General features: G+C 40.5%; 1 protein-coding gene across 23 annotated transcripts in view; it reads left to right on the top strand.

Annotated features, from left to right (window-relative positions):
* The window catches only part of PAM (peptidylglycine alpha-amidating monooxygenase), a 307426-nt gene that overhangs the window by 181559 nt on the left and 104351 nt on the right, over positions 1-21516 (top strand). For all 23 annotated transcript variants that reach the window (XM_043464552.1, XM_043464569.1, XM_043464568.1 and 20 more), the window contains one exon: positions 8508-8595. In XM_043464552.1, the coding sequence (XP_043320487.1) occupies positions 8508-8595 (88 nt within the window). The remainder of the gene's footprint in view (positions 1-8507; positions 8596-21516) is intronic.

The raw sequence follows: 21516 nt of genomic DNA, 5'->3' as shown, positions 1-21516 counted from the left end.
GAAAATACTTTAATGAAGATAAGTATAATTCTTATATTTTGAACAAAATCATAGTTTCCCCTAGAACATTGCTTTTGTTTTTGTTTTTTTTTTTAATAAAGAGCCACAGAATTGGAACGGGTGAGGGCATGAGAAAATCTACATTTGATCATTGAACTGTGATGCTGTCTAAAAGGTGTTTTATAGACACTCAGAAGAATTGGCTCTGACAGCAGCCCACTCAGCCAAGAAATTTGACTGTCATCTTCATCCACTTGCTTTCCCTCACATGGATGACCAGTAAATAAATGTGTCTTTTCCTTAGTGAGTGATGGCAGGTCCCTATCTATCAAATTGCACTCTACAAATGAGATAGCACCGTCGAATTTAGAAATAGACAAAAATTCATCTAATAATGCATTGCCTTTTGTCTTCTCGGGCTTTTCTGTTGAATGTAGAACACGGCAGAATTGCACGGTTAGATTCGAACATTTCCAAATGTGAGCTTTCTTAAACAAAGCACATGTTAAGGTGATATTGGGGTACTTCAAAAACCCCAGGCACGGTCTAATTTTGATTGTGTTTATGGGTTAGCTACATAGTATGACTGTAAAGACCAAGGTTTGGCAGGGTACAGTGGTCATTTACCCATATTTTGTGGCCTTGGCAGCAATAAATACCGAATAGAAGGGTGTGTGTGTGTGTGTGAGTGTCCGTCCCCACGCAATTACTCTGTCACCTTTCTGCTTCCCATTAGTCCACTACACATGCCCTCCCTTCTCTCTTCACCTAGGGTTTTCTCCAACATGAATAATTTAGTCTCCGTCTTCCACATGACCACCGGGGACCTTCCAGCAGGCACCCTCAGAGGCTATTTTAGTTTCTTAGTGAAAGCTACTTGGAGAGAGCTGAAATAGCACAAATAAGATGCAGTGTACTGGAGGTCTGTGATGAGTGGATAAAATCTCACTCACTTGCTCTTCATCGTGAACGAGAAACTGTTGCTATATACTCTGTCTAAGCATATTTTTTCAATGTCTTCTATCGTTGGTCACCCAAATACCCACATCTCCAACATGACAGCCCCCAAAATTCCAGAGTTTTGTCAGGTAATAAAAAAAAATGAGGAGGAGTAGGAACCATTTCATTATATTTTATGAAACTGAGAGTTAGAAATGTCTTCAATTTGATGCGTCTAGAGGTCTCCAAAAAGTAACTGACAGGTTGACAAAGCTGTTTTAATGCCATAATATCAAAATGCCATCCCTCCTCACCTCCCCAGAAAATGGCCAATTCTTAAAGCCCAGGGTTGAATCAGGTTTGATGTGTAAAACGTCCTTCAATGTCTGCGGGTTCTTGGCATTTTGACAGTCATTTGGAAGTAGCCATTTCAGCTATTGCAGTGGGAACAATTTCAGTGGCCAACTCTAAAAAGGCCAATGTGAACTATTTCAGTCAGAAAAAAAAAAAAAATCTCATGAGAGAGATGGCAAGGTTTGATCTGGATCTGGGAAGATGGTCGGTTTGGATCTGCAGAGGGAGGAGAATGTTCTAGCTGCCAACCATATGAACGCTCAATTTTCGGAGCATACTGGGCTCACACGTGAGCCTCACCTCTTGCAGGCTGCATGGCCGTGGGCAGTCACTCAACCTCTCTTTCCCGCAGCCTCATCTGTTAAGGGAGGAAGGACCAGACTCACAGGGCCATTGTGAACGGTGAGTGAGCCATGCACAAGGTAGAAGGTGAAAGTGTTAGTCGCTCAGTCGTGTCCTACTGTTTGTGACCCCATGGATGTGAGAGTTGGACTATAAAGAAAGCTGAGCGCCGAAGAATTGATGCTTTGGAACTGTGGTGTTGGAGAAGACTCTTGAGAGTCCCTTGGACTGCAAGGAGACCCAACCAGTCCATCCTAAAGGAGATCAGTCCTGGGTGTTCATTGGAAGGACTGATGCTGAAGCTGAAACTCCAATACTTTGGCCACCTCATGAGAAGAGTTGACTCATTGGAAAAGACCCTGATGCTGGGAGGGATTGGGGGCAGGAGAAGGGGATGACAGAGGATGAGATGGTTGGGTGGCATCACCAACTCAATGGACGTGAGTTTGAGTAAACTCCGGGAGTTGGTGAGGGACAGGGAGGCCTGGCATGCTGTGGTCCATGGGGTCACAAAGAGTCGGACACGACTGAGCAACTGAACTGAACTGGACTGTTGCCCACCAGGTTCCTCTATCCATAGGATTTCCCAGGCAAGAACACTGGAGTGGGTTGCCATTCCCATCTCTGGGGGATCTTCCCTACCCCAGTGATCAAACCCAGCTCTCCTGCATTGCAAGGAGATTATTTACTGTCTAAGCCACCACTGAAGCCCACAGGGTAAGCCTTCAGTCAGGGTTAGTGGGTGTGGTTACTAGGTGAGAAGGGCAGCCAGTAAGAGCTCAGACTGGATGTTGGAGGTTGTCTTGTTGGAATCATGGAAGGTGTTGAAGACCGCTGGAGAATTCTGGAAAGGCGATAAGGGGACTGTGGGTTTGCTTTCCTAGGAAATTAATAGGGGGGTGTTATAGAGATGACATTACAAAAACAGGGCTTAATGAAGCTTATGCTATTTTATCTTGCACAGCTTGACTGATACTATTTATTGTTTAGTTGGTTCTGGCATATACCAGAAAGTTTCCTTTTAAAAGGTATATCATCTAGAAGTTTAATTCTTTTTGGTGCTGAAATTCCTTTATTCAGCGGTAAGGATTGTTTCACTTGAAATTTGCACTGGATTTATAGGCTCACTCAGGTGTCTTATTTCTTGGTTAATTTGGCAACAGTAGCTTAAAGTCCTCATAAAACACATTAAGGATTCTTTCTGAATTGTACATCATGGTCCAAGCTAGCGAGAGCTAACGACAACTTTTCTATTAAACTTTCTGATTAAAAATGTTCAAGCGGAGGTCTTTATTTTAGTGTAGAATTGCTTTATGGTTTGTGGGAAGCTGGCAGGAGATAATATAATATGCCATTGCTGTGAGTTTTCAGCAAGCTGCCAAATGGACTCCGCTGCTGTGAGCTTTACAATTGTCTGAACCTTTCTCGCCCAACTGCAAGATTATGAACATTAAAGCTGATCATATCCTATACTTAAATTGCCATTTTTGCATTATCTTCAGTTCCTATGAATGGTTCTTGAATTATAATCTTTTTTTTTGAAAGCAAATGTTTATGGGAATGATATTAAGGGCCAGGAATTTTAATTATGACAACTTTTGTATATTATTGTTTCTTGAACCTTATGCCTACTTTTCTCAATATTGAAAATGGCTTGAAAGCAGTAGGATTATTAGAAAACTGACTCTATCACAGACATGAATCACTAGGGGCCCCATTGGTATGCTTGCTTTAGACCTGAACCCTAAAATGAGTTTAGGTGATACAGCTAATTTTGTCTGATGTAATATAGCGTTCCAGTGATCTCAGTGATTAAATCAGTGATCTGATTTAATAAAACAATTCTAAAGGGTCAACTGATTTTTGCCTTCAAAAGGTTTTATTAATTTATTTTAAAAGAAATCTTGTTTTTGTTTTTACTGTTTATCCTGTACATTTGAAAGAGCTAGATAATCCGAGTTAAATAAGTTAACTAAACTCTTGAGGATGCTCACATAATAGAACATAGTCAGCCACTAAAAGTGTTGACTGTTGTCAGGATCACCTCTCATTCACATGTGAAATTTTGCAAAAATACACTTGCCTGGAACAGCCTCTGTAGATTCAAATAAGATATTGATGGGCTAAGAGGCAGAACTGATCTAGGGTTGACCATGAGCACCTGTCCATAGGGTGATTCTAAAGCATAGCACTAGCTGAAAAGTACTGTTGACAAAAATTGTTTAATAGCATGTAGAAATATCCACAGTACGTGAAATAAGCTGTTTACTGCATATAATATGATTCCACTAGGTGAAAAAAAACACAAAGTTAACAGTTTTCTCTGATGATATATACAGGCAATAATTCAGGAACGCCTAATCTCTGGAGATTCAAACTTGCATTTGCAAGTCAGTTCTTCTTTATTTGACAGGTTAATTATCCATGTCTATAGTATTTCTTGGAGAAGGAAATGGCAACCCACTCCAGTGTTCTTGCCTGGAGAATCCCAGGGACCGGGGAGCCTGGTGGGCTGCCATCTTTGGGGTCACACAGAGTCAGACACGACTGAAGTGACTTAGCAGCAGCAGCATAGTATTTCTTAGACATGGATAAGTAGAGTCCCTTGGACTGCAAAGAGATCAGACCAGTCCATCCTAAAGGAAATCAGTCCTGAATGTTCACTGGAAGGGCAGATGCTGAAGCTGAAACTCCAATACTTCGGCCACGTGCTGTAAGGAACTGACTGAATGGAAGAGATCCTGATGCTGAGAAAGACCGAAGGCAGGAGGAGAAAGGGACAGCAGAGGATGAGATGGTTGGATGGCGTCACCGACTCAATGGACATGGGTCTGAGTAAACTCCGGGAGTTGGTGATGTACAGGGAGGCCTGGCATGCTGCAGTCCTTGGGGTCACAAAGAGTCAGACACGACTGAGAGACTGAACTGAACTGACTGACTGACTGACTGATAGTATTTCAGAAGCGCCTTCCTTTGCTCCCATTTCCAGTGGCCTTTGGGGGTAGGTTATATGTGTACAGTGTTATCTCCTAAATTGCATATTGCTCCACTTGGCTATGTGGGTTCTTTGAAATATTTCCACGCCCTGAGTCTGGCAGATACATCAGAATTTGACGTGCAGACCTGGGTATCCTCTTTGGAAAGGAAAAATGGAGAGAAAGCCAAATACTAGATGAAATTCTCTCCTAGATCACATTTTTAGAAAATGTTATGGCCCTGATTGTAGTCTGATGTGAGCTAAAAGAGGCCATAAATCCTGAACGAGCTCATGCAGTTAGAACAAATTTTGCTTAGAACTCCAGAGAGCAGGCCTAGTTCTCTGTCTGCTCGGGATGTTGCCCACACACGTACTTTCAAGTCTTTCAGTTCAGATGGCACTATTCTCCCAGAAATCCTCCAGCCTATGCACTTGCAGTATCATCACATTTCCTTTAATTGATGTTCTCGAGTCACTATTTCTGGAGTCTTAAGCCTTCGATTGTATTTGTTTTCTAGCCCTTACTGACACTTCCTTGCCTGTAAAATTTTCCCGGGTCTTATCCATCAGGCAGTCTGAACTGCTAACACCTACTGGGGCTGAAGAACCACTTCCACTTAAGCAACTGCCATCTTATTACTGAGTTAGAAGAGTCAGTGGCACTTTTAATCTTATTGGGTGTAATCTTCCCTCGCATTCGCACAAGGCTGTGTTTTTGCCTGTTTGTCACCATCTCAGGGCCGCCTTTATTCTGCCTGTCAGAATTGCACCCTTAAAGGTGCAGCTGTTTTCGTTATTATCCTCTACCTCTCTTTCCCTTGGATCCTTTATTTCTTTCCATGTATGTTCGGAAAAAAAGAAAGAAGGGGGAATTTAAAGTGTGATTTTTAACGGTTTTTCCATAGTCTGATTTTGTGCAGTGTTGAAATCTATAGCATAGTTTTCTGTGTATCCTGTGCTCATGGACCTTATTCTTATTCCCTCGGGGTGGGGGGTCTTCTCTTGCAAAGTCAGGGCTAATAAGCAGGAGTGGTGCAAACCCAGGAAATGAACCTGTCAGCCTGATCTTTTCCCAGTTGACCTCTGCCCAGTACTTGCAGCAGGCCCTTCAGTGACATTGTCCGACTCTTGCTTTATTTTTGCTCTGTTTTATGGCATCTACTGTTTGGTTTAGATTTACACTTGGATATGCCATTCCTTTTGCTGGACGTGTTTTTCATTTCAACTTGGAGTGAATTGTGCTTTGAGTTTTCATTATATGAACAGTTTGACAGTGTTTTTTTTTTTTCTTCAGGAGATGAGGAAGATGGCTAGTTGTTTGTTTTCACTCTGTACCAATACTTTACTTGGCATTTAAATTAAATCCTGAGTTTCTGGAGAATGTATGAGTCAGTGAGAATCAGTTTTTATGAGACGAAACTCTGAGGGATTTTCTTTTACTAGCACTTAAAGATATTGATTTGTTCCTCATTATAGAAACTGAAATTAAACACATATCTAGGAAGAGTTCAATGTGGAACAAATGAGTGGTTCTGAAAATAGTATGTCAGAGAAGAAAAAAAAATCAGAAAATGGCTCGAGAAGTTGTACTTTTGAATAACGTTTGCTCTTTACAAAGGACAATGAGAAAATCCTCTTCATAAGCAGGGGCCTCGCACAAAACTCTCGGCTTTCCTTGCTAATGAAAAGCCGCAGAGACTGTGTATTGTTGTCTTCATAATCTATTCTTCTCCCAGCAGGTCTCCTCTCTGTCCCTACCTGAATCTTTTGCTTAATATTTCATTTTATAAATTTAAAGAGAGCCCACTCTTCTTCCAAAAAGGTTTTTGCTTTGTTTCACAACAGTATACACACTGCGTTAATATGAGAAAAAACACCGTTGGGGTCTCCTAACAGCTCAGAGCTTTCCCTAAAACGATCCTGAACCTTTTCTGTGTTGGTGCTTTTGTCTATCCCCACGGCTTCAGGGTTCAGTTTTTGAGTGATGTCCAAATATGTAATTCTCTGACCTCTTCCTTGAATAAGAGACATGTAATTCCCATCTTCTACTGGATCATTCCACCCGAATTTTTAGCTGAGACCTCGAATTCACATTTTCATTTAACAATATAATCCTTGATAAAATGCATGTGGCCGTGTTGGTTTATTACCAAAATTCCCAGATTCATATAATCCACCCATAAGCAAAGAATCTAAGGGTACTGGGAACCATGTCATCATCTACATCGATTCTGAAAAAGCAGAGCAGTCAGCCTCTTGTTTGACAACCCGTCATAGACTGGCATATGGATAGATATTGAAAAAAACAAACAGTGGGAGATAGACTAAAAAGTTATAGTAACCCATAGAATGATAGAAATCATTTGATAAAAATTAATATAAAATAACAAACTGCATCACATACCAAAATAAATGTAAGGTGAGTAAAAGACAAAAACCAGGTATTCCCCAAGGCTTTTAAAATTTGCCTCCTTGGAGGAATGATCCCCTGGGAGAATTCTGGAAGGGAGGAAGGACACCCTGCCTTCAGCTGGAGAGTGCGCCTGCGGAGGTAGAATCCCTCTTCCGTTTCTCTTGTTAATTTAGGCTTGGTGGTGCTATGATTTTCTGTGATGTGTATGAACTGTTGTAATTTCTAATTGCTTCTTTCCTTCCACAGTATATTCAATTTCCTAGGCTTGCTGTATTCTCTGGTAATAGAAAACGCAGCCTCAGCTTATATCAAGTCCATCTCCCAGCTGTCCTCTCTGTTGTCTTTTTAGATAGTGGTATGAAAATCTCAAGATGTGATTTTTAGACTTTAATTTCTTATTTTCATGGCAGTCAATGAAAGGCTGTTTATTTCCCATGAAAGTTGTGAGTCATTGTGGCTCCTGGTGACACCTCGTGTTTCCTGATCAAGCCCACGATGCATGTCGCTGTGCTCTCGTTGATATAGAACAACTTTTATTTTATAAATATACGTGTCTCAGATACACGTTTCCGCAGTCACTGGTATTTCATTAACTTCATAAGACAGATAGAAAGAGCTAGAAGACGCAGCTTTGCACACGCCCAAGACTGTCTAGCATTTGTATCTGTCAAGATGACTTGAAAACTGCCCAGAGGGCAGCATTTTGAATGTGGATGACAGGGGATAAGCCAGCCCCAAACCAGAAAAGAGCTCATGCTGGGCACTGATCATACTAAATAACTTATCCCTGATTTCTCTGTTTTAGCTCTGAACTGACTTGTTTATTTTAATGGCCTTCAACCGCTGTTCTTGGGACAAGATGAGACATAGCATTGTGTAGTTTTCAATACACGGTGCTTTAACAAGTGCCCAGTGTTCATTCTGGACACTTTTATTCTTCTGTATTGTTGGAAAGATATATTTTGCCACTTTTCTAGTAACGTGTTTCTCCACGTCACCATCCGGTGACTACCGTTATTTTAAGATGGTAATAAATTTGTGTTATGAATCCTTTGGCTTTATGCTTTGACTGTTCACCGTTTCAGTGCAGCGTGCGCAGTGTTGAATGGTACTCAGAACTTTACCAAAATCTGGAAGGAGGTATATTGTGAATATGTAGCCTGGAGCTTTCATTTTGTACCCACACGATCTCTCATCACTTTAAAAGAGAGCTTTAATAAGTGCTTGTGGGTATATATGTAGTTTCAGCCTCTCGTTTTCTCTTTTGTTAACTAATAGGTTTCTATCCTACTAGATTAAATTATCAAATCATGTTCATCTTAAGGGATGAATATTGTATATAACCAGAGCATTCTATCATAAGAGCATCAAAACATCTGTATTAGACAGTTATTCAAAATATTGAATGCTGGGGTCTCTTGTGACACTTGTACACAGAAGTATAACTTATATTCAGGATCATGTATCATTTTCTCTTAACAGTTGACTTCAAACCCCGTGCCAGCATGGATACTGTCCATCATATGTTACTGTTTGGATGCAATATGCCAGCGTCCACTGGAAATTACTGGTAAGGGATGGGTTCATAATACAAAGGGGTGTAGAAAATGTATTTTTTGTTAGTACAAAGTGCATCTTTGCAAATATCTTGTGGCTGATTAATAAATAGGCAGAACATTTCTTTTGTAGAAGAGAGTTGTTCCTTTGCATCTCATGCTTATCACAGTTTGATTTTCACACTTGTTCAGTCTGCTGTGGCACAGCCGTCAGTCTTTGTCACTGACTTAATGAATATATGGTCATTGTCCGAGATCGCGTGTCAAGATGGAGACAGCTTGTAGAGAAAGACTGAAGCTGAGGTGATGGATTCCCTGATGTTTATTTTTTTAAGTCCGTGATTCAACCCAAAGAGTACCATGGATCTGTTCGTTGAGTCCTCTTATCCCATATGCTGGGCTAGGTGGCCTGTATACACCATTCAAAATGAAAATGAAAATTTTGAATACGTCTCTTCAAGGAGGCATTACCCCGCTTCATAGATGAGGAGTCTGAAGCTCAAAGAGTCAGTGACTTGTGCAAGGTAACACAGCTGGTTGGAGTCACACCAAGACTGAACCTTGGGTTGTCTGGTTCCAAACCCAAAGTTATTTCTGTTTTACCACACTGCCTCCCATTTATTCAAGTAACTGTGGCAGTTTTAGAATCTCTTTTAATCACTGTGGTGAATCTTATTATCATGTCATGAACAATCAATAAACATCTATTAAATGTCTGTTATATGCCAACACTGCAGCAGGTGCTGGGGGATGTTCTCAGATAAACAGGTATATTTTCTGCCCCCAGAAGCTTACAGCATTATTGTGGCTTGAGAAATTCCCTTTCATTTTATCCTCTGGGAGTTCATGAAGATCAGTGATCTTTGAAAATAGCCGTGCATTTTAAGCCTCATATTTTGCACCTCTAGCCAGAATCACTGTTACATATTTAACAGACCAGAATGACTGGTGTGTCCTGCTTTGCGTTTGGAAAGGAGCTGTTCTGTGCTCCTGCCCCTGCATAGTCAGGGAGGCTGATAGACCCTTCTCTGCACATCCTAATGTTCGTCAGGCTGATTCGAGGCACGCAGCAGCTGCTTTCTAGTCACTTTTTTTTTTTTCTAGTCACTTTTATAATAAACAATTGTAATATGTATTTGGAACTGTTAAAAGCACAGGGCAATTAGTAGAAATCTCCCTGGACCAAGTACCATCAAAGCGTTTGTTAATAGGCTTAAGTTATTTGAGGAAAGGGGCGTATCACGTAGGAAGCCAGCTCACATGACTGGTGTGTGGAAAAATGGAGTCAGCAAATCACAGTTAATGCCCTTTGACATCAACATTCCAGATTTTGCTCTTTAGTAAATTTTTGTAAATAAAATCCTGGGGATTAAAAGGTTATTCTGTGACAGCTTTTTCTGAATCTTATTCAGCAAATCGCATATTCTGGTTTTTATGTTTTAAAAATATTTCTTGTCAAATGAGTGATATTTACCTTTGAATTAGAATTAGTGAAAATAGCTAGAGGGCAAGTAAGCTTTTAAAATCTGCTTTAGCTTCACTGTAATTCAAGAGAATGAGTGAAAAAATAAAATAGCACTTAAATGTTATCGTGGTTTTAATTATTAAGAAAAATTATATAAAATGAACTAAACCTGGTTCACCATTTTCATGTTTAGGGAATATCAAAAGAAACATATTATTTTGACTCTTTTAAAAATATTAATGTCCTTAAATGTACTATTTTGAAATTAAGTTTATAAAATATATTTTCCAAAAGACTTCCAGATTGGGGAAAAAATTCAAAGAAAGATGTATGTGAAAGTAAAAACAGCCATTTTGAGTAAAGTAATTGCTGCAATATTTTTTTTTGTTTTTTTTTTCTAAAATTATTACTTGAAAGGTATCATAAACATGTAATCAACTATCTGGATTCCATCAGTAAATTATTTATTCCATGTGGGTTGGCCTTTATTTTTTCACTATAGCAAGGGACTGACACTAGATCATCTATAGAACTCTATGCTCTAAACTTTCATAATTCTATGAATATAAATTGCATGCAAAGGCATCGTTATCAGGAGCTGGAGACAGGAATGAGTTATACCGGTGGACTCATCTCAAGCAGGCAGGCCACTGTGTTTTGCCGTTGAGTTGCATCACTGAGTAATTAGATTCTTAATGATGTTATACCCACATCATTTTAAGTGGACTTCTAAAAATCTGTCTTGCAGCCCATATTCCCTGTTAATCTATAGGTTAGTTATAATTGACTTTCTAACCATGGACAATAATTGATGCTTTCAACCAGCTCAAAGTGTCCATCTAGCATTTAAAAGTAGAATTTTTTTTCACTTCATAAATGTAGGATCTGCTCAATATGCAAGCTAGGAAATGTACATTAAGTAAAACTGTTCTAGTGACTCGGGCTTTCACAGTCCAGCCTTATTCTCCATTTAAAAATGAGGTAGACTTTTTATCCCCCAATATTTGGCAAAATCCGTGCATCTTTTGGGCTTCCCTGGTGACTCAGAAGGTAAAGAATCTGCCTGCAATGCAGGAGACCCCGGGTTGATCCTTGAGCTGGGAAGATCCCCTAGAGAAGGGAATGGCAACCCACTCCAGTATTTTTGCCTGGAGAATTCCATGGTCAGAAGAGCCTGGCGGGCTACAGTCCATGGCATCGAAAAGAATCGGACATGGCTGAGCGGCTAACACTACCACTAATGTTTAAAGCATTAGAGCTCACAGCTGAACTTTTCAGTTGCTTCACAGAAACATCCCCTACACCCTACCCCTGATGCCCCTCAGGCTCAGACAGTCAGCAGATATTTTCCGATTGCTTAGCTTCTTATCCTCCCACCTGCATTATAATTCTAATAGCAAAAGTCAATCAGTGCCAAAAGCCTTGCATTATTTTTCTACATTGTTTGAGTCATGGAATTTATCACACTCATTTTATAGTTGCAAATCTATTCTTCTGTTGCTCCAAGATATAGACAGTACTTAAATGAAGATTCCCAAACTTGCACGTACATTTTTGGTTATGATACCAGCAGTGGTTTTTGATGTGTAAGAATATCAAGAACTCATTCACACTCTGAGGAAATCATTTTGAGAATACAAAACTGTTTTAGAGAAAAAAGATAAAGTGAAGCAGATATTTTAATACCATGATGAGATTAAAAATCCACCTTTTAAAGCAAGACAGGAAAAATTTAAACAGTTTTTTTCTCTGCCCTTTGGTCTCCCTGCTCCACTCTAGTGGGCATTGTGCATCTGCATTGTGTATTAATCAGACGTCCCCAGTTGAAATTGGGATTAAAATACCTGGTCAAGGGGAAAGATCAGCTTTTCTTCTCCTGGCAGCTGTCATGTACTTGTTTAGAAAATAACATTCCTTTCTCAGTCCTGTCAGGGCTCATGATGACCCAGAACCCACCGTGTACCTGCAGACATCTTTGGTGAACTTTATGTCCAATGCCAATATATCATTTCCCTTAAAGACAGAGATTAGTATAGAACTGATGGTCAGACAATCTGGGAGATGCTGGGCTGTACCTAATGGACATCTGAAATGCTCACTTGTGACCGTATCTGTGATCACTAGCAATTTTATTTGTGTTCCGCCTGTTTTACAAGGTAATTGTTCGTTACCCTTCCAGATATGTGCCCGAGCCTCAGATGAAAATTAATGATGATTAGGCGACTTGAAACCATTCATCAAATATATAGACCTGTAAGATCAGTGATTGTAGTAGTGTCACTCTAGATGTGGGAAGAAGCGACAGGAGAAAACCATTTCCTGGACCGTAACAGACTCGGAAGACAGATGGGCCAGAGGCTTTCGGCTGTGGGTTACAGGGTGAGGCCCAGTAATAGAACATCCAGTGGTCTATCAAGAAAATGTTTTCCTGGTCTGGGAATGAGCATTCCGAGCATCCTGGGACAAACGGGGCACAGAATGCCTCGCAAACCTTGGTGCAAATTAGGACTGAAAGAGAAGGGCTTGTAAAATAAACATTATTGCCCACCATCCAGTTCTACAGGAATCAAGTCATTGGCCACTGCAGTCACTCCCCTGCAGTACACCCTGAAAGGAATTCAGGGCGAAGGTCAGGATGTAGCCCCTTGTGTTCTGGGAAAACTGGCACAACTGGCTGGCAGATAGACATTTGGGGGAGGGGGCTAGATTTTATGACTCAGTTTCTTGCATCCGCCCACAGTTAGAAAAGCATTTACAGCGTTAACTAAGACGTCTGCTCCTCGTGACTAGCAGCAACCTTGTCCGGAGTTGTGCGCTTGGCTGCACACACCCCCTGCACCAAAATCAGATATGTACCGACCTCCCCACCTACCGTTCCCAAACAGTTCTCAGAGACTGCCTCCTGGGTTATAAACCTCAGTTTGGCGCCAAGAAAATTTTCCATTGCTTTCTTGGGGTCACTACTCTTTCAACTTGTAAAAATAATTTATTTTTATGGTTTGGAAAAAATATTTTGTTCCATTTAGATTGGTTAATGTCATTAATTTAAAAGTGTGTTTCTTTATTCGGTCACATATAAAATTATATAAAGAGAAAAAAGGTGAAAAGGAGTGCTAGGATTGAGTCCAGTTGGAGGGGTTATAGCAAAAATTAGTGTTTTACACAGTGTCTTAGACCACCTTCTTTTACCTTGAACCCTGTTAAACTGTTTAATTTCCTCATGGTTCTAAGTTTAATAAAGAACTTCAATTTTTCTGTTACATTACTTTAAGTTTTATGTGTTACATTTCTCTTTATTTTAAGTTTATTTTTAATTGGAAGATAATTGCTTTTACATTGTTGTGTTAGGGCTTCCCTGGTGTCTCACATTGTAAAGAATCTGCCTGCAATGCAGGAGACCCGGGTTTGATCCCTGGGTTAAGATTCCATGGTGAAAGGAATGGTTACCCACTCTACTATTCTTGGCTGGAGAATTCCATGGACAGAGAAGCTTGGCAGGCCATAGTCCACGGGGCTGCAAAGAATCAGACACGACTGACTAACACTTGCACTTTTCTTTAGAGTTTGGACGAATTGAGAGGGGAACACTGAAACATGTACATTACCACATGTAAAGTAGATAGCTAATAAGAAGTTGCTGATAACACAGGGAGTTCAACCTGGTGTTCTGTGACATCCTAGAGGGGTGGGATGGGGGGAGAGGTGGAAGGGAGGTTCCAAGAGGGAGGGGACAAATGTGTATTTATGGCTGATTCACACTGTTGTATGGTGCGTTCCCTGTGATTTGTTTTTGTTGTTGTTGTTTATACCCAAAACATCAAGTTCAGATTTCCTCTCTTCTCTGTTTGTTAGCTAGGATTTCCCCCTGTTTTCATGCTAGTGTTTTATTTTCACTGCCAGCAAGTTGGCAAATAGGTGTGTGTGTAATAACAGTTCCCCCTGAAGTTATGAAGTCATAATTCACCCCCTGTCCTCAGGCAGCACTTTTAATATGCAGGCTAAGAGCTGTTCTGATGATGTTTCACTGTGGTGCTGCCCTCCTTTGCTCTCTGTAATTGCCTCTTTCTCCTGTTCATTAAAATATATTTACAGTTGTATTAAGTTTACATGAAAACAGTAGACACAGCATGAAGCAGTTTTCATTATGTAGTTATTTTAATTTTAAAGTTTTTTTTTTTCCTCTGCACATATTCCAGTCTTTTGTGTCTCATTCCAAATTAGCAGCTCACACTGGTAATGTGTCTAGTTAATTATATGCATGTGCATTTAAATTGCATACATTGATGTGAACCTTTTAATATACTGTGGGGTGGTCCCTTTATAGTTAGGGTGGGCCTGGTGCTCAATTCTAAATTAACATACCTCTTGAGGATGCACATAACCAGCTGATGGAAAAGCAGCAGCTCTGCTGGCCCGTGGCAGGAAGGCAGCAGTACCTGTCAGAGGGAACTCTCATCCCTTCCTTCCTAGACTTTTAAAGGAGGAGGCAGCTGCATCTAGGGACCAAGGGGGAGTAATGGCATCAGGATTGGAGCAGGCAGAGCAATAGCTCGATTTTCTGGACCCCATTTGTACTTGCAGGCTTAAGTCAAAGTGTAGCAGGTCCAAGTTCCCCAGACTTGTTGGCTGAATTGGAGCCGTAACTAAGCAGATACTGTTTGGGGCTTTTAGACGTCAGTAAATGAAAATGAGGTCAGAAAATGAAGTGCTGAAAACTAGGTAGTTTAGATATTAAAAGATGTATTCCCACTCTCCATGAAAATATGGTAAATTTTAGATCTTGGGAATTCCATGTATCTGTTCAATCCATGTAGTCGAAGCTGTGGTTTTTCCAGTAGCCATATATGAATGTGAAAGTTGGACTATAAAGAAAGCTGAGCACCGAAGAACTGATGCTTTTGAACGGTGGTGTTGGAGAAGACTCTTGAGAGTCCCCTGGACTTCAAGGAGACCCAACCAGTCCATCCTGAAGGAAATCAGTCCTGAATATTCATTGGAAGGGCTGGTGCTAAAGCTGTAACTCCAATACTTTGGCCACCTGATGCAAAGAACTGACTCATTGGAAAAGACCCTGATCCTGGGAAAGATTGAAGGCAGGAGGAGCAGGGGACGACAGAGGATGAGATGGTTGGATGGCATCCCCGACTGAATGGACATGAGCTTGAGTAAACTCTTGGAGTTGGTGATGGACAGGGAGGCCTGGCGTGCTGCAGTCCATGGGGTCCAAACAAGTCGAACATGACTGAGTGACAGAACTGAACTAATTCAATGAATACATTTCTTTATTCTATTTTTACTATAATAGTCATTTTTTAAAAAATAATAAGTGGTTAGCTACATGAGTTTCATGCTTTGAAAATCATAATGTTTTGTTCATATACATTGTTTTGGCATTTAGAATAGTTTTGGAGCACTTTCTGTTTGTAATGTGAGGTTGGATCGTCACACACTTTCTATTCTGCTGAGTACAGGGCTGGCGTGCTGCAACCCATGGGGTCACCACGAGCCGGACACGACTGAGTGACTGAACTGAACTGAAATGAGCACAGGGCTTGGGGCTCAAGACAGTTTGTGACTGCAGATCCAGGATTGTGTGTTCACAGTACTGGGTGATTAGAGTGAATGGGCCTCTTCTGTACTGTGCCTTGTACTTTGACATGATCATCTATGTCGAGTTAAAATGACTGTTTTCAGTCTTAGTAATTAACACTGGATTTGAAAACTATTTCTAATGACGCTTATGACCAGCTACACTTTATACATCTAAGGTTGCTTCTACAGGTTGTTGAATCTTTTTTTGGAAAGAAGAATTCCGGCTGGTTAAATGAGGCTGTTTCCAGCTGTTCTAACTTGGACTCATTCTCAAGCTGAAGCGGTGGTGCTTTACCATCCTATGAAGCTTTAGCTTAAATTCCTTTCAACTGCTTCTATTTATTAACCACCTGCTGTGGTTTTTTTTTAATGCCACTGTCTCCACAGGGTTACAGATGCTGATGAGGGAAGAAAGAGAAGTAGCTAAAACATAAATATACATATAGAGAAGCCTGTATGTGAGACACCCTGCTTGGTCACTCATTAAATGACTGGTTTCTGTTTTAGGGGGATGTTACTTCCCAAATGAGTATGCGGCTTTGTGGCCTCCCTTATGATGATAAAGATTTTTTGGTTGAGAATGGTATTTGTGTATGCTGCCACTAGGCACCCTCTCCACATCCTGCTGCTGCTACGTCGCTTCAGTCGTGTCCGACTCTGTGCGACCCCAGAGACGGCAGCCCACCAGGCTCCGCCGTCCCTGGGATTCTCCAGGCAAGAATACTGGAGTGGGTTGCCATTTCCTTCTCCAATGCATAAAAGTGAAAAGTGAAAGTTAAGTCACTCAGTCGTGTCCGACTCTTAGCGACCCCATGGACTGCAGCCCACCAGGCTCCTCCGTCCATGGGATTTTCCAGACAAGAGTACTGGAGTGGGGTGCCATTTCCTTCTCCAATGCATGAAAGTGAAAAGTGAGAGTGAAATCGCTCAGTCGTGTCCGACTCTTAGCGGCCCCGTGGACTGCAGCCCACCAGGCTCCTCCGTCCCTGGGATTTTCCAGGCAAGAGTACTGGAGTGGGGTGCCATCACCTTCTCCCCACATCCTAGCTACCTGTCATCTATAGGCTATACAGCAAGATTCACCAGGTGTCTTTTGCAGTCCCTCTTTGTTTTTTCTGCCATAGTGAAACTTCTAAAGTTTAACATACATAACATATTGTCAGTATATATAAAAATAACAGCTGTCAAAATCTGTGCCATCCTTGCTCTACGCACTATAAAATGTGTCGTTGAGTGTAGTAGCAAAGTTAGACATAAGTTACTGCCAGGCTAAAATTAATTGTATCCATTTCCTTTTTCTACTTTAAGATTGTAATAGATTCATGTTATATTGTATATCCGAATGGTATAAAGAATCTTCATTAAAATAGAGTTGTCATCTTGCTCTAACTTCTAGTCACCAATGATCACATTCCTCGGCTGCTTTTTAGGTGCTTGTATTAGAGGTGTTGATAGGATTTCCTTAGTAACTGGTCACTTCTTAGTGGACTAGTATCAGTTTTAATAAAATGGAATGGCATGGTTGTAACCATCTTGATTGTTTCAACAGAAACTAACATTATGTGGCTTTAAACATTATTATGTTTTCACAAGATGATTATTTAAGGTCACTAGGACAGCAGTGTTATGTTGTGGTTCAGTCGCTCAGCCCTGTCCAACTCTTTACTACCCCATGGCCTGCAACACGCCAGGCTTCCCTGTCTTTCACTATCTCCTGGGGCTTGCTCAAACTTATGTCCATTGAGTCAGTGATGCCATCCAACCATCTCATCCTTTGTCATCCCCTTCTCCTCCTGCCCTCAATCTTTCCCAGCATCAGGGTCTTTTCCAATGAGTCAGCTCTTTGCATCAGGTGGCCAAAGTATTGGAGCTTCAGCCTCAGCATCAGTCCCTCCAATGGATACTCAGGATTGATTTTCTTCAGGATTGACTAGTTGATCTCCATGCAGTCCAAGGGACTCTCAAGTGTCTTCTCCAACACCACAGTTCAAAAGCATCAATTCTTTGGTGTTCAGCCTTCTTTATGGTCCAACTCTCACATCCATACATGACTCCTGGGAGAAAAACATAGCTTTGACTGGACAGACCTTTGTTGGCCGAGTAATGTCTCTGCTCTTTAATATGCTGTCTAGGTTTGTTATAGCTTTTCTTCCAAGGAGCAAGCATCTTTTAATTTCATAGCTGCAGTCACCATCTGCAGTGATTTGGGAGTCCAGGAAAATAAAGCACAGTACAGTAACATTTAATATAGAACTGGAACTTTGAAATCAGAGCATCTTGGGTTCAAATCTCAATTCTACTACTTGTAATAAACATCGGTCCAGTTATTTAATCTGTATTGGTCTGTCTCCTCATCTATAAAATGGGGCTACTAATTCTGCCTGCTTGGGCCATCAGGAAGAGTAAGGGAGCGGGTGTAAGTAATATGGTTGGTTCAGTGCCTAACACATAGAAGTACTTAAAAAATGGTAACTATTATCTTTATTCATTTATTAATATGATATTTGTTAATCACCCACTATGTATCAAGGGCATTCTTAGGCACTGAGAATTTGGTTATACTTCTGCTCTTGTAGACTTTATAGCTTCTCTGATCTGATGATGAAGAGGGGTAGGGTCAGGGTGGGGAGTGAGGGTGAAGCCTGGATATTGTGGTATTTTTCAGGCTGGTTCCTTTTAAATATCGCTTCTATTTAGCTTTTGCATTAAAATGAAAGTGTTAGTTGCTCAGTTGTGTCCAACTCTTTGCAACCCCATAGACTGTAGCCCACCAGGCTCCTCTGTCCATTGGATTCTCCAGGCAAGAATACTGGTCCTCTGTCCATGGAATTCTCTAGGCAAGAGTACTGGAGTGGGTTGCCATTTCCTTCTCCAGGGGATCTTCCCGACCCAAGGGTTGAACCCAGGTCTCCCTATTGCAGGCGGATTCTTTACCTTCTGAGAATTATCCTTCCTATTGGGCTACCCAGGTGGCACTAGTGGTAAAGAACCCACCTGCCAGTGCAGGATAGGTGAGAGACTCGGGTTCAATCCCTGGGTCAGGAAGATCCCCTGGAGGAGAATCCCGTGGACAGAGGAGCCCTGTGGACTACGGTCCATAGGGTCACACAGTCAGACACAATGAGCACGCGTGCAGGCATCCTTCTAATTACTGTGCTAATGTATGCCCCGCATTGCAGGCAGATTCATCACCATCTGAGCCACCAGGGGAATTCCCTGGTTGGTGTATACCCATTGCACTGAAATTCACATAGGATTTGTCTAAACTGGGAAATATGTGCTGTGGGTTTATAAAGCAGTTGATGAAATTTGAATTCCTTATTCATGCTGGATGCAGTTTTGAAAAGGACATACCATGTATGTCATTGATTTTATAAGTGTTTCTTAAAGAAGCTTTCTAACTTTGGATTAATTTTCCTGTGATTCTCTTAAATACTTAATGCATTAAAACTGGAACTGAAGACCATACAGACTTAACTTTAGGGCATGACAATTTTGTTAAAAAAATTTTTTTCAGACAAAGGTAGGAATGATTTATCAGTTCTGATTTTCCCTAAGTAACCTTGGATTTTAACTAGCATTTAACAGATAGAACCAGAGGGGTACTTTAACAGTCATTTGTGCTTTATTTGTATAATTCAAGATGACAGGCTAGCACTTTTCAGGGCTTGGCATAGTCTGGAAATATTCATGCTATCTGAATGGTTTCCCCATGGATTAGAGGTGAAAAGGTTCTACAGCAAAGACCCAAGAATCCAGAGTAGTTTTATTTTCAAATGTTAATTCTTACCATTTTTGCTATGACAACTAAGAAACCACTAGGGAGCCATGAGAATCTTTTCACAATTAATTGGTCTAATCTAGAGGAGCCTTTAGGAGAATCCCCTAGAATTATAAGAATAAGAAACCTGGTCGATGAGGCCTGAAATTAGAACAGCCATTGATCAAGGGTTACTTTGCTTCCTAGCCTTGATACCCTTCTTCTTCTTAATAAGAATCGTAAAAATTCTCACTATTTTTATAGGACCCTTTTTGGAAAGTCCACATATGCAATACTATCTTTATCTTGTTGTCATTTTATTAATATGTAGAGAAATTATGGTAACTGTTTCCATTTAAAATGAGAAATGTAAATTTGACAATGAAAAGGTGCAGAGTTTATCCAAATGTTCTTTGTTACTGTTTTATGTTATCCATTGTAGGACTCATTTCTCTTGGCGTCTTGTTTTTCCTCTTCATTTAGGCCTCCCACACATTAAGTTTTAGAATGAATTTCACTATCCCTGAGCCCTCCAATGAGAGATTCTTTAGTCAACCTTGAGTTATATATAATTTTTTAAAAATCATAAAAAAGGATTTTAAACTCAAATCAAAGTTTGCTTTTGGAGCTCTTCTTTTACCAGACCTGAAAAGACCATAAAATATAAAATCATTGTCGTTTTGCAAACAAGTCAGAAGAACTTATTTTATCTAAAATTGATGTCAGAATTGCATACTCAAATTGCAACTTAGTTCAGGTACGATAGTAGTCATTAAAGCTGATCTTCATATAATACCATGAAGTCTCTGCCCATAAGTCAGTCTCATAGCTAGAGATATAAAGGAGGGTGACAGACATAGGTTTGAGTCGTGATGTGGCTGTGTGACCTTTTGGCAGTTACTTGAACTCTCTGAGCTTATTCAGCTGTAAAGTATAACCTACCTGGAATGTTCTTGTGAGAGTATGAGCTACTTTGTACAAAATACCAGGCAGATGATACTTCAATTTTTTTTCCATATTTTAGTTAACTTTTCAACTAAAGATTTTTAAAATTTTATACTTGACAATACAATAAAACTTAGGCCAGTTCAATTATCTATGTGTTTGTATATAAAAAGTTAAAAATTGACTTAGAAGTGAACTTCTCCAGACATTTTGTGAGCATTTACTAAATGCCTCGCAAGGCTGCAGGTGCTGGGAGTACAGGGTGAAAGACAGGAGCAAAACCTCAAAGTCTATACAGTCTGGTTGGAGAGGAGTTAAGTAAGCTGATACTTCGGAGGCCTGCTCTCCTTAAAGAATGCAAGTTGGGTGGGATTCTCATCAGAGGAAGTGTCCTTGAGGAGGAAGAGTTTAATTGAACCTTGAATGAGAAAGTGAGTACAAGAGTGTCAGGCAGAGAGTTGGGGAAGGGGTTTTCGCAGAAGAGAGAACAGTGGAGAAGAGAGATTAAAAACTGGTAGAAACTTGGCATGACTGAAAAGGGGTTTTTTTTGTTTTGTTTTTTTTGTTTTTCTGGTGATGTAACAAGGGCCCAGATCATAAACACCTCATGTGTTATGCTACAATGTTTAATTTTTCTTCTGGTGTTACTTTGGGGAAGCATGTGAAAGAATTTGTGCCAGCAAGTGACTTTAATTAAACACGTAGCTTAGAAAACTCTGACTTTGCTTAGAAAACTTTACTAAACCAGTTTTTTTCTGGTATATTTCATTCTAGTTCTTTCTAGTCGTACACTGACTTGACTTTCATATCAGAGGAAACAATTATCTTGTTAATCCTGAGACTGGCATCACATGGATGTTAGACACTTGCATATTTATGACCTTTCTTGCAAAGCTGTGTAAATTGCCATGCAGATCTTTAAATTTTAGTAGCTCCCAGCAGTGAGATACCAAGTTCATCACATCTGACAGTCTCATTTCTTAATTTATAGCGTGAGGCCACGGAGGGAAATTCTGCTCCTGGGTACCACCCAGCACCCCAAGGCTTTTAGCATAGTTGGCACAAGGCTGTCACAGACATTTGTTCCAACGCACGTCTCGCGTGGTGAGGCTGCTTCATCTAAGTATATTGTTCTTGACAGTGAACAGTAAGAAACCACTGGTGGATGTGTTT

This window comes from Cervus canadensis, chromosome 4 (assembly GCF_019320065.1).
Source record: "Cervus canadensis isolate Bull #8, Minnesota chromosome 4, ASM1932006v1, whole genome shotgun sequence".
NCBI lineage: Eukaryota > Metazoa > Chordata > Mammalia > Artiodactyla > Cervidae > Cervus > Cervus canadensis.
This window is presented reverse-complemented; position numbering and strand designations above follow the sequence as displayed.